The sequence below is a fragment of the Rhipicephalus sanguineus genome, chromosome 8 (genome assembly GCF_013339695.2).
Source record: "Rhipicephalus sanguineus isolate Rsan-2018 chromosome 8, BIME_Rsan_1.4, whole genome shotgun sequence".
Classification (NCBI taxonomy): domain Eukaryota; kingdom Metazoa; phylum Arthropoda; class Arachnida; order Ixodida; family Ixodidae; genus Rhipicephalus; species Rhipicephalus sanguineus.
In genome coordinates, this window is record NC_051183.1 from 55,854,150 (window position 1) to 55,869,122 (window position 14,973).

Sequence of the window (14,973 nt, forward strand, 5' to 3'; positions counted from 1 at the left end):
CAAAATTTTGGTTTTTCTGAGCTGTGTTTTGCTTAAAGGAAAGCAGGTCATCTTGTCACGATATTTCAAAGGCGAGAAAACTTGAGATAGATGTGTGTGAACACACATCATCTACGCAATATCAACGGCAGACACAGCCTAGAATATAATTAAAACCAATATTAAAGTGCATGACACGCAACTGAGCACAAAACAGTGCATCGCGTGACATTGACAACAAATTGGTCTTAAAGCAAACAAACGCCTACATCGTGAGTTTGTGTTGGCTGCCATGCTCTTTGCGTGTGCTTTCGGCCGCAGCTGTTCATGCGGTGCTCGTGTGCACGCGTTTCCATGAGCGGCACGTGGCACTGTTTAGTGCAATCACATGGGTGGCTGTGTTTACAATAAAGCCAACCTCTGTGGTCCCGCCTCTCTCGACGCTCCCTGAAGCTGAAACTGCGACAGGGCACTATAACAACATCTCCACATAATTAACCATCATATGCATGAGCAAACAATGTTTCCAGCCATGATAAGTGGGCCATTAGCTACTTATTGCAACAGAAAAAACGTGATGTAATATTTTGGTATCATTGTTCGTTTTAAGTGACTCCTTATGTTTTCCTTTTGTATTAATTTATAAAGCAACTTGGCATTATTAAATAAATAAATAAAAATTGAAGCATCTAGTGTTTTCACAGGGTGCACGTGAAAACATACAGCTGTTCCTCTGAAAGTACAACATGATGAGCTGTGGTCAGAAAAGTGATAGTAGCCTTCTCATAAAAACATGTGTGCCACAGTTATGCAAATATCTGTACATTTTCTTTTTGCGGTTTAGTCCCGTGGTTCTCTTTATTGTGTTTCCATCCGTACGTCTCTGACACTTGCTGCTCTGCTCTCGCAGATGTACTACTAGCCTTACAAGCCAGGCACAATGCAGCTTGGCTTGAGAAGGCGGATGTGGTACCGGGCGTGGTGGCTCACGTGGTGCCTCCTGGCGCTTGTGGCCCTTGCCGGTCTCGTCTGTGGTGAAGGCGCTGGCGGAGATGGCCCCGCTCCGGCAAAGCGTCGCTCCGACGACTCTGGCGAGAGCGCCGACGACAAAAAGATCAAGCTGCAGGTGCGTACTTCTTAGTGATGGGTAAAAATTGACATCCACCTGTTCGTAGTGCAAGGCGGTAAGGAACTATGGATGGATTACTACTCTGAAATAAAGCTTCCTAGATGACAAAAAAATTTTTCCTTGTTCGGGGTTAGAACCCCGGACTAATGCTTTTCTGAGGCAATCGATTTACTAACCGAGCTAGTCAGCAGGCAAGCTGGTAGTGTGAAGGCAAATTAGACAACAACTTGAAGCAGGGCAGTGAATGTGGCAGATCAGTTGCATTGTAGCCATTGTACATTCAAAGTGCAAAGCTAAAAGGAAATTCAATCAATTTTCCTTGTATCCACTTGTTTGCAGCGCAATAGTGTCACACTGCAAACAAGTGGATGACAGCCTTTCTCTATCATTAACCTTTCATGGAATGCATCATTTCATGGTTGTAAGGCTGTTTGTCTGCAGCTTGAGAGAGGGTCGCAGACTCTGAGGATAATGCTGCTAGTTCGAAAAAGTGGCAATGCATGTCTGATGGTGGGCGAGTAGTACTGCCGCTGCAAAAATGAGTGTGTTCCGGTGATCTTTGTTAACGGGTCACCCTATAATACCACTTGACTTGTAGTCCAACTCGTGAGATTTAAAATTAAATGGCTTTGCCATGCAACACTTTTCCAGGAACCCGTTTCTGAAGTCCGCCTTCCAGCGCTACCAAGGACGAGCACCGATGATGACGAGGAGAAGGAACAACCGTCGAGACAACAAGCTGCGGAAGCGCCCGAATCGGGAAGCACAAAGAACCGGTTCGAGCCCAAGCCTGTCGAAGAGACCGTGCGGCCACCCAGCAAAGACACATCCGAGGAACAGATGCGAAAGTCAGAGGTATGTGCCTGAGTTTTTCAACCAAGAGAGGCGGAATTGCAAGGCAGGGTTTTTGTTAGTCGCCACCATACTGTTGTCTAGTTGTGATGGCAAAGAATTTCACAGTACCCAAACTGTGAATCACTAATCGTAACCTTTTATCGGATGCGCTTGTGCCCGACAAAAAAAACAAGCACTACTCGAAGCACGACGTGCGTGGTGAGCCCTTTCATTGATCATCGAAATGTGGCCTGTGGTTCATGCGCTTTGACTATTTATACCTGATTCATCGTCCATTCCAGCATAATCACTGGGGCTCGCACACTTTCTAGAATGTGCACCACTTTCACGTCTTGCATGTTGTTCAATTAGAGACTAGATCATTTTGCTTTAGTTTCGAAGATAACATTCAAGAAAGTTCCGCTACATGAATGCCACGTGTCTTGTGCTGAGCGATAACATTAACATTTCGTAGCTAGTGAGAAATGGTCACATGAATAAGACAATGAAGTATGCACGTCAATATGAAGCCAGCAGATATGCAGCTGAGGAAAGTGTGGGAGGGAAATACATATGTTGTTTTTAAGTGGAAGTGTTTGAATGATAGGGTAAAGGTTAATGAAAAAAGATTAAAAAAGGATTAGCAGTTGGTAGGATCTACACCCTCTCTGTTACACATGCATTGCTTTTTGATTGAGCTATGGTGGCAGCAGTCGTTTCCATGTTCACATTCATGAGTATTTACGACTGTGTGCAAGATCTAACCTTGGGTGTAGATTTTGTACAGTTGCAGTTTCACATTCGTGAATTATATTGGAAAAGGGAGACATTGAGCAGAATTTGTGACACTTATAAACTTGGTACTGCAAGGAATATGCGGAGGTGTTGAGACAAGTTGACTGGGACATAGCACTTATATTATGTTCAAAGAACTGCGGGCAATTTGCCACGTATCGTAACCGTGCCTTGGTTGAAAGTTCCTAAGTTGCCTAGCAGCACACGTCATGTGGTGTCACGTGATCTTCGCAGAGAAAGGATGGAGAGATGACGCCCACTACAGACGACATTGCTGCGAAGCAGAAAGCGGAGGAAGGGCCTGAGGATGACCACACCGTTCCTCCAGCTAAAGGGGATGCAGAACCAGATGCTGCCGCTGCTGACACGCTTTCTGCAAAAACCACTGGTGCGACGAAAACGCCACCTGAACCAGTGCCTAAAGAACTGACCGAAGAGGAAAAAAGAGGTGAGCCTGAGTTCCGGTTGTTGCTTAGGCTTAAAGGAACCATAAACAACCTCTGAGATTACAAAGAACTATATAGTCGAGTACAACTTCAGAAGTCAGGAGAGGCCCCGCCCAGACGACTGAAGTGCGGCATCCGATCGCCTCCGCGACTGAAGAAATAGTCCCGCTCATGTACGCACCGATGTTCTCCGAAGGCGGAGCCACCGGCCGTCCCGCTCATGACGTCAGTCCCGAGTGCGCGCCCATTGGTGCAGGCTTGTGTTCATCCGCCTTTGAGGAGGAATGCCGCTGACTTCTAAAGTTGTATCCGACTATAGTGCGTTATTTTCTCCTGGCATTTCCTGTCTTTTCGGTACAATTCGTGGCGTCAGCTGTTCATGTGATGTCATGAGGAAATGTGCTCTCTATTGGTCCATATACGAGGGATATCGTTTGTGAATTGTCTCCTACCCTGCTTTTCCATGCAGTCGCACGGCCATTCTGCCTTGTCTTGCGCAACTATTGTGCACAATCAACTGATTTCGGTACGTTTTGTACGTTTTCGACTGTGCAAGCAGAGAGAACAGTGTGTAATCGAAAAGTGCGAAATCCTGATATGCTGAATGCTCAGTGCTGATACTGTCCACGTGTTTTGTGAAGAAATAAGTGGCGAGGAAGAGATAGTGCCCGTAGAGAAGGTAGTGAAGGCGAGAAAGAAACCACTCTCTTGTCTTTGAACTCGGTGTGGTTAGGAGCTTCCTTTAAAGGCCACCTGCAGCAAAGTTTAGCATAGTCTAGAATCGTGAGTGAATTGTATGTATCATGATAGCTAATTTGGCAAAGCCGCAGGCTGGTAATTGTATACAGTTGAATCCCGCCACAACGAACTCTGCTACTATGAATAATTTCAGCCGTCAGCCGCCCATAGAAAACAATGTGAAAAGTGTCTCGTCACAATGAATACTTCTCCTGGGTACTTCCGCTTCAACGTAGTTTTCGCGTGAGTAACCACGTAAGGAAAAGGAGCTTGCCTAGGATTTACGTGAAATTTCGCTAGCCACTCGACAATTTCTTCTTGGTTGAAGAAATTGTCGAGTGGCTAGCGAAATATTGGCTCCCGCTGCACAACTACCGCCGTGGCGGTGGCAGCTTATAGACTGCGATCTTTCTTTCATGGAAGTAACGAAACACGCGCCTATTGCACATATCTGTACATACTTCCTTGAACTACAACACAAATACACTTGTGCAGAATTCTTTACAGACGCCTCAAAGTCCAATACTTCTGTGTCTTACGCAGCCGTCGGGCCATCCTTTACGGATTCCGGTATTCTACACCCTGAATCAAGTATCTTCACGGCAGAAGCTTACGCGATACTTGCGGCCGTTAAACGCATTCAACAATTAAAACTACAAAAGGCAGTGATTTACACAGATTCTCTAAGCGTGGTAAAAGCCTTAAAAACTCTTAAAAGACACAAAAACCCCGTCTTTGTCTCGCTGTATTCTCTTTTAAGCACGATATACGCACTCGAACAACATGTCGTAGTGTGCTGGGTGCCAGGGCACCGCGAGATTCAAGGCAACGTGTTGGCGGACCAGCTTGCAGCATCCGCCCACGAAAACAGTCACAACACATCCTTAGCTATTCCCCCACTAGACCTAAAACACTTCCTGAAAAGAAAGCTCAGAGCCTTTTGGCAGACCACATGGGATATGCATACACGAAATAAGCTACACGTTGTCAAACCGCATCTCGGTAACTGGCCGCCAGTATCAAAATCACGCCACACAGAAGTTACACTCTGCAGACTTAGGATCGGTCACACATACAGTACACACACACACCTTCTGTCCGGTGGCGAGCCACCTTTGTGTGATAGATGTGGTCAGCCACTCACTGTCCTTCACGTCCTCATTCAGTGCAAGGAACTCGATGCTATCAGAAAAAAAGCACTTTTTATTACCCTACCGGCAGCAATTTCCATTTCATCCTTCAATGTTCATCGGTAGGGACCCGCTTTTTACATATCAGTCACTGTCTGCTTTTTTAAACGACGTACGGAGTTTTCATGTCATATATCAAGGTGATCCGTAGCACGGCCTCTAAACAGAGGTCGCTGCTGCGGTGAATACGCTAAAGACAGCACTTGCCTCGCGGCCCTTGGACTCAAGGGCATTGACGAGGCATTCGTGCTGATGTCATATCTTCATAGTCTTATTCTTGCGACCACTTACCATTCATTCCACTACTCATATTTCACGTCACTGTCATGATTTTAATATATATATATATATATATATATATATATATATATATATATATATATGTTTTACCCGCCTTTAGCGCGAGGAATTTTAAGGCCCCTTTACAGCTACTTACCGCAACCATTGCTCACATCCTTTGTCTCATGAACTGGCGCTCTTTGGCCATCAATTGGCCCTTGCGCCATTAAACACCACATATCATCATCATCATCAATTTCTTCTTGGTTCGTGACTTCCAGAGTCGTGCAGCCGCATCGCAATACCCGTGTCTTCATTGGAGACACGCTTTCTGCCACCACTCGCACATCCCGGTAAATTTCTCGCCATTGTGATGCTCGGCGACAGATTGTCCATCTACCGTGATGCTTGCCAGCGGGTTTGATGTGCGTGAGGGCCGCGGTGGAATCGTTCAAGAACTTCTGCCATGTTTTTGACATAGCGCTCAAGACAAAAATACTGCTCGTTGTCACTGGTCCTGCGATCGTGAATGGCAACGACGACGTTATAAATGCACACGCACGGCCAGCGTGCACCTAGTCTAGGCGTAACTACATTCTGCCGCAACCGCTGCGAACACAAATGCGGTCATGTCGACGTGATCATAGGGTACCACGAAAGTATGCGCGCATCCAACGCGCACCGACTCAAAGCAATGCTGCTTGTCGCAGTGCTGCGGACGAAACCGCGGTAGACACGATCACAGATAGCAGCGATGCAGTGCCGAAAACATGCGCAAGGTCAGCGCGCACAGATTGAAAACGGAACTACCGTTTGCCGTAACCGCTGGGCAGGAAACCGCGGTTGCTGTCATCACGATCATCAATAGCGAATAAGCTTTGAAGGTACGCAGCTAACACTGCAGAAGATTAAAGTAAAAAAAGTCTTAAAAACGGCACGAAGCGTTACGGCATTCCTGTCGTTCATTTACGGCTATGGTAGTGCGGAGCTTCGGCGCTTAGCTTTCAGTTGGCCTCTGGCGAAGCTTTGGCACACTCGTTTGTGGCCCTGCGTGCTCAGCACGCTTGGAGGGCACCCTGAATATTGTATTTTCTCGTGTATAACCCGCCCCTGCACATAAACGTCAACCCCCCCGCCCACTACAAACCACGGGAGGAAAAAAAAAAGATACCTGCGTATTGACGCAAAGCCGCCTTCCTTGCATTACAGTGAAAGCATGCTTCGCCAACTTGCACACTGAAATTCGCGTATAACCCACACCCCAAGTTTAGCTCCAAGTTTTCTGTAACTTTTTGCGTGTTTCACGCGAGAAAAGACGTTCATTCGATGTGCGGTTCAGTACGTCTGACTTAGCGAGAGTATGCAAAAGTAGTGCTTGCACTTGCTGGGACCAAAGGACGATTCATAATTACGAGTTCTTCCCAACTTTTGTGGTATACAGTGGAACCTTGTTAATGCGTACCTGCCGGGAACGCCGCATAACTACGCACTAAACGGTAGTACGCATTAACCACCAAGTAAAAATTTGCATCTCCTCGCATACGCCATCGCCGCCAGAAAAGAAATAAATACAGTGCCACAGCAAATATTGCCTAAAGTACCCACTGCAAAGCCTTTTCTTTCTTTTTGCCAAACTGGAGAAAAGATTCTGGTACTCTCGCACAACCGTCCGATAGTGCCGATAGCGCGCGGTGGCGACGCCAAGGAGCATTTCAGAACTATTACAGGGTCCTGTATACGCAGTGACCGACGTAGCGACGGAACGGACAGTGTCGGCTTTCCGCGATATATGTGTGTGCGTGTGTACCGCGCTCTGCTACTAAATGAAATCTGACACAGTTCCAGTGAAACGCGGTACCACTGCATGGAGCCGATCGTCTCCTGGCTAGTTGCGTGCAGCGCGTCGCCTTCTCAGCTCGGGCCGCGGGGCCGCTTGCTGTACCGCATGCGCGCATTTGTCGTGAGAGTGTTCGTCGTACCCACTTCGCTCCAGACTGTGCACAGATGCGGCGATGAGCACAGATGAGCTTGTTCGGTTAACGCGGCGATGACGAACTTCCTGCAAGCGATGCGCACTCCGCGACGCTCTAGTGGTCCTGGCAGCGGACGGAAGCGCGTTTGGGTGGTTGCCCAATAAAAGCGTGCAGTATGGTTACAACAGCGCTACGCTTGCTGAACCGTACGCGTGCGTTTAGCGTGATAGCGTCTATGCAAAGAGGTTTCTCGTCGCCCACGACTAGCAACGCTCGACTCCGCAACAGCGAGCTGCTTTCGTTTCTACAAAGCGGCGCGTGCTTGAACACGGCCCCGCACAACGAGGCGGCAGAGATCGGCGGCCCAGCGCGTTCAGGTTGTCGCCTATTAAAAGCGTGCAGTAGGCTTAAAGCAGTGCTGTGCCGCACGCGTGCCCGAGCAGATATCTGGAAGATACTTATTGTGATAAGGTTGTCGGCGATAAGTCATGCTGGCACGTTCGTCGGTGGCTGCTGCCTCACCTTCGTTCTTTCCCGATGCTTACCCGCAAATGCGTCGCCGCAATCGCGCGGAAGTCGGAATCAGTCATCGACCAATCTACGCACTTCTCGAAAAGACGGAAAACCTTTGGCGGCAAATTGTGGCGTCGGGAAGTTCAGCGGCACAGTAAAATTTTATGGCACAAAACGTTATCGCGGTACGCAGGGTACGCACTAACTGGTAGGCGTAGGGCGAAGCACTACGGCTTAAGCGGTCAGCGAATGCATTAGGCTCTATGAGACTCGGTCGGGGATTCGTCGCAACTACGTTTTAACCGTTAGTACGCTTAAAGCGGGTACGTATTAACGAGGTTCGACTGTATATATATGAAATTCCGCGACAACGAACTTTTTTGCACGTTCCGTCAATTTCGTTGTAGCAGGATTTGACTGCAGTTTTCTTGTTAGCAGCCTTCAAGTAGCATTTATGCAGATGACGTGTCCACCTGGTCGTTGTCGCTATGACTTAGGTCCAGCCACACTGCCTCCGAGAGTTTTAGTGCACCCCCTTATCTAGGAGCTCGTGCAAAGGAGTCGTGTATTCGGTGTAAATTGTGTTGTGTGTCGCTCTCGGCATGCACTAAAGGCAGCATGTATTGTTCTTAAGTTTTGATGTCAGAAATTAACGAGAGGTTACCATAGGACAATGGTGTTTGTAGAAGAGAGGATGTTTGGGCGTGTGTTGGTAGTTCATCGTAAACAGGACAAGCGCTTGTCCTGATTGCTTCTTGTCCCGCGTTTGTTAGTGCACTATGGTTTCTGAAGTACTAGTGTTTGTGGTCTGTCATAGTCTCTAACTTCTGTATATTTTTTGTTGCAGCAATCAGCCTCTATGAAGCAGCCAAGGCATTGCTCAACTCGACAGACTCTGACAGAAAAAAGTATGTGGGCATCGCCAAGGTTCTTGTTCCGAGATATGGTGCGTCTAAAATGCAATGGGACGTTCAGATCGAGCTGCGACTTCGCTTTGAAACAAGAAAGAGTTGTATTCCCACAAGCGTAGCCTTTATGCCTTCTAAGGCGGTACAATTGCACCCGACTATATCAAACTCAAGTAAATCAAATTATCCTTTACATCAAACCGTTTTTTAACACAACAATGCTTTAACGTCAACACATAGGAAAATCTACTGATACGTTTTCATATTTGAGATTCCGGCTATGAGCACCACAAGAAGGAAACTTGAATCTCAGACCTGCAGCCATTTCAAAGCCATTTCGAACTAAAATAATTTGAGAGAGAGGGTATAGCGATTCTTAACATTTGGGCTCTGTTATTTAAGCGTGGCGTTCTTGTTTCGAATTTGTTTGTGAGCCGAATTTCACTCTTTTATTGCATTTTTTACTATTCCTGATGAAAACAGCTTTCCAATTGGCAGTCTTAATGCAGCTGAAGGGTTTTTTGGAAGCAAATTTAATATTTGTCACTGATTGCATGCACATTATAAAATGCCATACATTTCATCAATGCAAGCTGAGGTACACTGCCAGCCTCCATTGGCTTGATAACGTAGGGTTTTACGTCCACATTTAACTTTGTGCTATACACTTGCTGTGAACTAGTCACCAACAATGTAGCATCATTGGCTGCTCTACCAAGTACAAAACATGCTCCTACGCTGCTGCAGAGCGTACGAGCTCTTGGAGGAAGCAGCCGACCTTGGCCACACGGTCTCCCGGGAATCCATCGGCGAGGCGTACCTGTTTGGCGAGGGCGTCCCTCAGAACGTGACCAAGGCACGACTATACTTCGAGGCCCTGGCGTCAGGGGGCTCGCCGACAGGCCAGATGTACCTCGGCTTCATCTACGCCATTGGCTTGGGAGTCAACTCGAGCCAGGCCAAGGCGCTCGTTTACTACACTTTCGGGGCCCTGGGCGGCAACCCGTTTGCCCAGATGGCCCTGGGTTACCGGTACTGGTACGGCAACAGCGTGCTCACGAGCTGCGAGGCGGCACTGACCTACTATCGGAAGGTGGCAAAAGTGGGTAAGTTGTGCGTTCAGTTCATGTACAGGCTGGAATAGTGAAAACAACGGCTTTTTTTGTTTGTTGATATTGTCGTTGTGCTTGTTTGCAATCCTAGAAATAGCAGTAATGAAGTACAATCAAATGTAGATGCAACTTAGAAATGAAAACAAATTTTTTTCCCCTGCGCTTTCTCTTTCATCTAGTGGAGCACGATGTCAACAAGGGCGGCTCGACACTGATTCAGCGAATTCGACTGTTAGATGAAGTTGAAAACCCGGGCTCGTCGTCAGGCCTCATAGACGACGACTTGATCCAGTACTACCAATTCCTTGCCGATAAAGGAGATGTGCAAGCTCAGGTATGTTTGCACATTGATGTCTTAAAAATCTGTAGCCTTAAAATGTTAACACTGAATTGCTTCTGGCACCTGACCTAATCAGGGCTGATCTGTTCTCAAGGTGTGTCGTCCTACATAACTTTGAATGATTTTTCAAACCACTACAACAACTGTGGCACTGTGATCGTTTGATTGAGCTATTAAACTATTTTTCTTAGAGAGCATTAGGATCGTAGCGTATACAATAGAATTCCACTGTTACGCTTCTCAGGAAGTTATGAAAAAGGAATATTTTATCTGGTAAAATGCAGCATCTGATCAGGACTCTTTTCATTGGGAAAGCTTTTTTAGTAAGCGAGATTGTAAAGAAAAGAGGGTGATATCACAGAGCACACACTGCAACGACCATTTCGTTTGTTGGTCAGTTGTAAGGAACGTTAATATACATGGCAAAGGTCTAGGTCAAATGGCGTGTGTGCTTTTGCTCTTTTTAGGAGCACTATGTGCCCGCGCATGTGGATTTGCAAGCGGGTGTTAGCCACTTCATTGAGTTCCACTAACGCACGACAGTCAATTTTGCTCCTCCTTGTAAGGGCGGTGCCTCACGACATGCACACAGCTATATTTAGTGCTGACATGTAGCAGTCAACATAGGTGCCATCACAGTTTTTAGAAGTAACAGCCTTGTAAGGAAAATGGAAAACTAGTACACATGACATCTTATTGAAAATGATACCGGCACTCTGAAATGTAATAGCCAAGAAAATGTGACAAACAAACGTATCAGTGAGGTTTTACTAGAACAAGAAACCCTCTTGGTTGTTGTGAGGCAGATTCATTGACAGTGTTTGAGAAGTTCTGCAGGGTTTGCACTCGCCCAGCTAAGCAGGAAGTGGAGTCTCTGTGCCCGAGCAGTGTGCACTGAGTGTACACCGATTGTACACTGAGTGTACACTGGATGTGTCCGCAGGTGGGCCTGGGCCAGCTCCACTACCAGGGTGGCCGGGGCGTGGAGCAGGACCACTCGCGCGCCCTGGGCTACTTCACCCAGGCGGCCAACACGGGCAACGCCAATGCCATGGCCTTCCTGGGCAAGATGTTCCTCGAGGGGGGCTCGGTGGTGCCCCAGAGCAACGAAACCGCTTTCAAGTACTTCTCCATGGCTGCCGAAAAGGTCAGCAATGTGCCACTTTCTTGTTGACGTCTTAATTAAAGGGCTTCCCTTTCTACAGCGATGCTGTCTTAGTCTACCATGTGCCGTTGCAGTAGTAGTAGTAGTAGTAGGTGTAGTAGTAGTAGTGATGGTGGTGGTGCTTGTGGTGGTAGCAGTAGTCGTCATGCAGTGCATGTCACCGGAGGGGTAAATGAATAAAAAAAAATAAAATGAAATGAAACGACGATGACTTTTGGTACAAACTACCAGTAAAGCAATTCACACTTTCGTTAATTACATTAATGAGAGACATACATAAATTGTAGTAAACAAAGACAAGGAAATGCAATTTGTGCTTTCATGAATTACATTAATTAGATTGAACGAAACAACCTTATTTGCCTAGGCCTCAGCTGCGGCCTAGGCATGGGCCGCGAGCCCTTGGGCTCGGGTGGCTTCCTCAGCTCGCTGGATGGCCCACAGTTGTTCATCTAATGTGTAGTGCTCGAGCTTAGGCGACAAAGTACACTAATTGGAGACTTACATTAGTTGCAATAAATCAAGGCAAGACACCTGGGTGTGAAGAGGCCCTTAGCTAACGGGGAGCGCACACTTGGCAGGATTGCGGCTGCGCTGGTGGAATTCTGCCAGGTGTGATCTTGCTTTGCCCAATCAAGTGTAAGCACGCTTATTTCAAATCTAGCGGCGGATTTACGACACCACATGATCTGGCTAGCCAGTGACATGCACTCGTGCACTTCCAACTTCGCTGTCTGACTGTTTTCATGGCATGGAAGTGGCTGAATTTTTTCAAAAGTAAATTCGTCTTTGTGATAGGAAACAATTCAAAAGTGTGCTAATACGCAGAAATGTGACTGCGAATTTCACACAGGAAAGAATGAACATTTACCATGACATTGCAGCCTTCTTCATTAAGTCGTGGACATTTGATTTATGTACATGTTGTCTTGTAGTACTTTGTACCCACAAGAACGAGGTGCACGTTAGATTATTGGAATTACAGGGCCTGGATGGAGTAGCAATTTTATTCCAATTTCTTTTCTTTTCTGCAGTTTGTCAGTGACTTGAACAGTGCTCTGCCTCTGTTAACATCATGATCAGCGGAGAAGAAAAGCATAGAATGAAATGAACCGTGCTAAACTGACCCATCATTATGGCAAGCTCTTGATTGAATTCCTGGACTGTTGTGTACATGCGTGCTTGGCTATCGCTCTGTTCATTCGTGCGTATATCGCATAACCTCACAAGATCTCTTCTCTTTTTTTTTTCTTCAGGGTAATGCTGTGGGGCAAAGTGGCCTTGGACTTATGTACCTGCATGGCAAAGGCGTAGAAAAGGTGAGTAATGTAATGATTAGTCCCGTGCGAATATTCCAGCACTTCGAATATTCTGACGAATATTGCAGCATTTAAATTGGCTTCGAAATGAACAAATAGACGTATTTTACGGGATGTAACTCTCCTGTAAAGGTGATTTCACTGCAACGAGCAGCCACTATGCTGTGAAACCACCTCTCAGGGGAAATTCACACTGCATTGAAGCCACGCTTCGTAGTTAAGTGTGCATATTATCTGCACTGCAATCAACTATATTTAGGTTTATAAACGTCTTTACAGGCTTATACAAGCGGAGTATGGCAAATTATAAAACTTAACGTATCTTACTGCTTATAACTCACACCCTGTTACGTACTATTCAAATCCTGCCGCCATTCAAGTTGCCTTCGAAGTTGCTCTGTACATAACAGAATTCATCGCTGAGCTATTTCGTTCATAATCTTAAATACTGGATAGCACGGAATCTAGCTGTACTCTACGTAGTGCAGGCTCTGAATACACACGTAGCTGGACTTGTGCAAACATGACTTCTGTGGTTCGTAGCAAAGTCAAAGCGAACGGTAAGTAGTACAGTGTAATCTTAAACACTGGATAGCATGGATTCCGTGCTATCCAGTATTTAAGATTACACTGTACTACTTACCGTTCGCTTTGACATTGCTACGAAACACAGAAGTCATGTTTGCGCAAGCCCAGCTACGTGTGTATTCAGAACCTGCACTGCGTAGAGTACAAACACTACGTTATAACAAGGAACATTTGCAGGATTCAAATAGAAAAGTTGTGGTAGGTTAACAAATGTGCGGCCTTGGTTACCAAATCGCTAGGTGTGCGACAGTGAGAAATTCACCGCAAGGTTAGTGGTGCTGTTGCTGTGCCGCCAACGTTTATGATGTTTTTCTCGTTTCCAGGACTATCAGAAAGCGTTCAAGTACTTCACGCTTGCCGCAAACCAAGGATGGGTCGACGGCCAGCTTCAACTGGGCAACATGTACTACAGTGAGTTGCCGTTGGTGTCCGATAAAAGCTAATGAAGTTCATTGTCCCAAAGCTATGCACGACATTACTAGCCTTGGTTCTGGGCTCTGGGTCTAATCACAGTTTAGCATAATTGTACGACAAAGGTATAATGAAAGAAAAAGCCGCATGGTCCCTCATGCATTTGCCCGAGACATCTGGAAGGCAAAAGCCAACTTCTATTTCTTTTCACCCGGTTGCATTGATTCCCCCCCCCTCCCCTCCTGCTGTCTGAAAGCTTTCCGCTCCTAACGTGGTTTTACATTCACTCCGGGATCGGAGGAATGGGAAGCTTTGTGCACGTCACGTGGTTTTGCAGTGCCTTTGTGATCGGCTCACCTTTGACCAAGTGAAGATGTCGTGATGATGTCATCATGTGACGTCATGATGTCACCATGACATCATACGGTGGCATCACCACATTATGATCTCTTGCATCACTCGTGTTGACTGGGAAGCCAATGGTCGTTTTCGCGTTAATCAACAATGAGTGCAGCTACGTAGGTGCACACGTTGCTTTACAGACGCGTACATGGGGCGTCTAAGGCTTTAACCTTAATAAAGTTGAAGTTAATGCGCAGTGTAGAATATTGTAGTTGAAGGCTACAGAATAAGCTCAACCATCTGGACTTCCTTACAGCGCATTGAATGCTTAGTATACGAAGCTTTAAGAGTGTACAACCTTCAATATTGTGTCACGTAAAATGATAGATGCATTCAACTTAACCAGAAATACAGCTTACATCACCATATTTTTACTCTGTGTATTTTATCTTGTTTCCGTAAACATAAGCCAGGCATACACATGCAAACAGTTGCAACATCTTGTAAATCTTGGCACATATAACATACCTCTATTTCATTTTGTTTTATTCCAAATTCGTCATTAGGACTGATTGGTCAAATCAGTTTGCATTCTCTGCTTTAAAATCATATACACTCAAACCTCATTATAACAGTCGCATCTGCCACGAAAATAACTTCGTTATATCCGAAAATTCGTTATAAACGTTTATTTGTAACACTGAAGCTATGACAAGACTATTCTTCATTTACTTTGTTATAACCGATAATTAGTTATATCCGTATACGTTATGTCCTGCATTAGATCATTGTTGAGATTCTCTTAAACAAAGCCTTTAAACTCGCATACCGTATTTACTCGCATAATAGGCGTACTTTTTTTTCACAAAATCCGGCTCGAAGTTAGGGGTGCGCCAATTACGCGGGGTAAAA

The 14,973-nt window shown here is 46.0% G+C and overlaps 1 protein-coding gene across 1 annotated transcript in view; it reads left to right on the top strand.

The window, feature by feature from the left end:
• LOC119401940 (protein sel-1 homolog 1) overlaps positions 1-14,973 on the top strand; it is a 32,833-nt gene that overhangs the window by 6,174 nt on the left and 11,686 nt on the right. The window contains exons 2-10 of the mRNA XM_037668973.2: positions 890-1,105; positions 1,760-1,963; positions 2,972-3,185; positions 8,724-8,784; positions 9,532-9,890; positions 10,076-10,230; positions 11,180-11,383; positions 12,658-12,720; positions 13,632-13,719. Of these exons, the coding sequence (XP_037524901.1) occupies positions 920-1,105; positions 1,760-1,963; positions 2,972-3,185; positions 8,724-8,784; positions 9,532-9,890; positions 10,076-10,230; positions 11,180-11,383; positions 12,658-12,720; positions 13,632-13,719 (1,534 nt within the window). The 5' untranslated portion in view covers positions 890-919. The remainder of the gene's footprint in view (positions 1-889; positions 1,106-1,759; positions 1,964-2,971; positions 3,186-8,723; positions 8,785-9,531; positions 9,891-10,075; positions 10,231-11,179; positions 11,384-12,657; positions 12,721-13,631; positions 13,720-14,973) is intronic.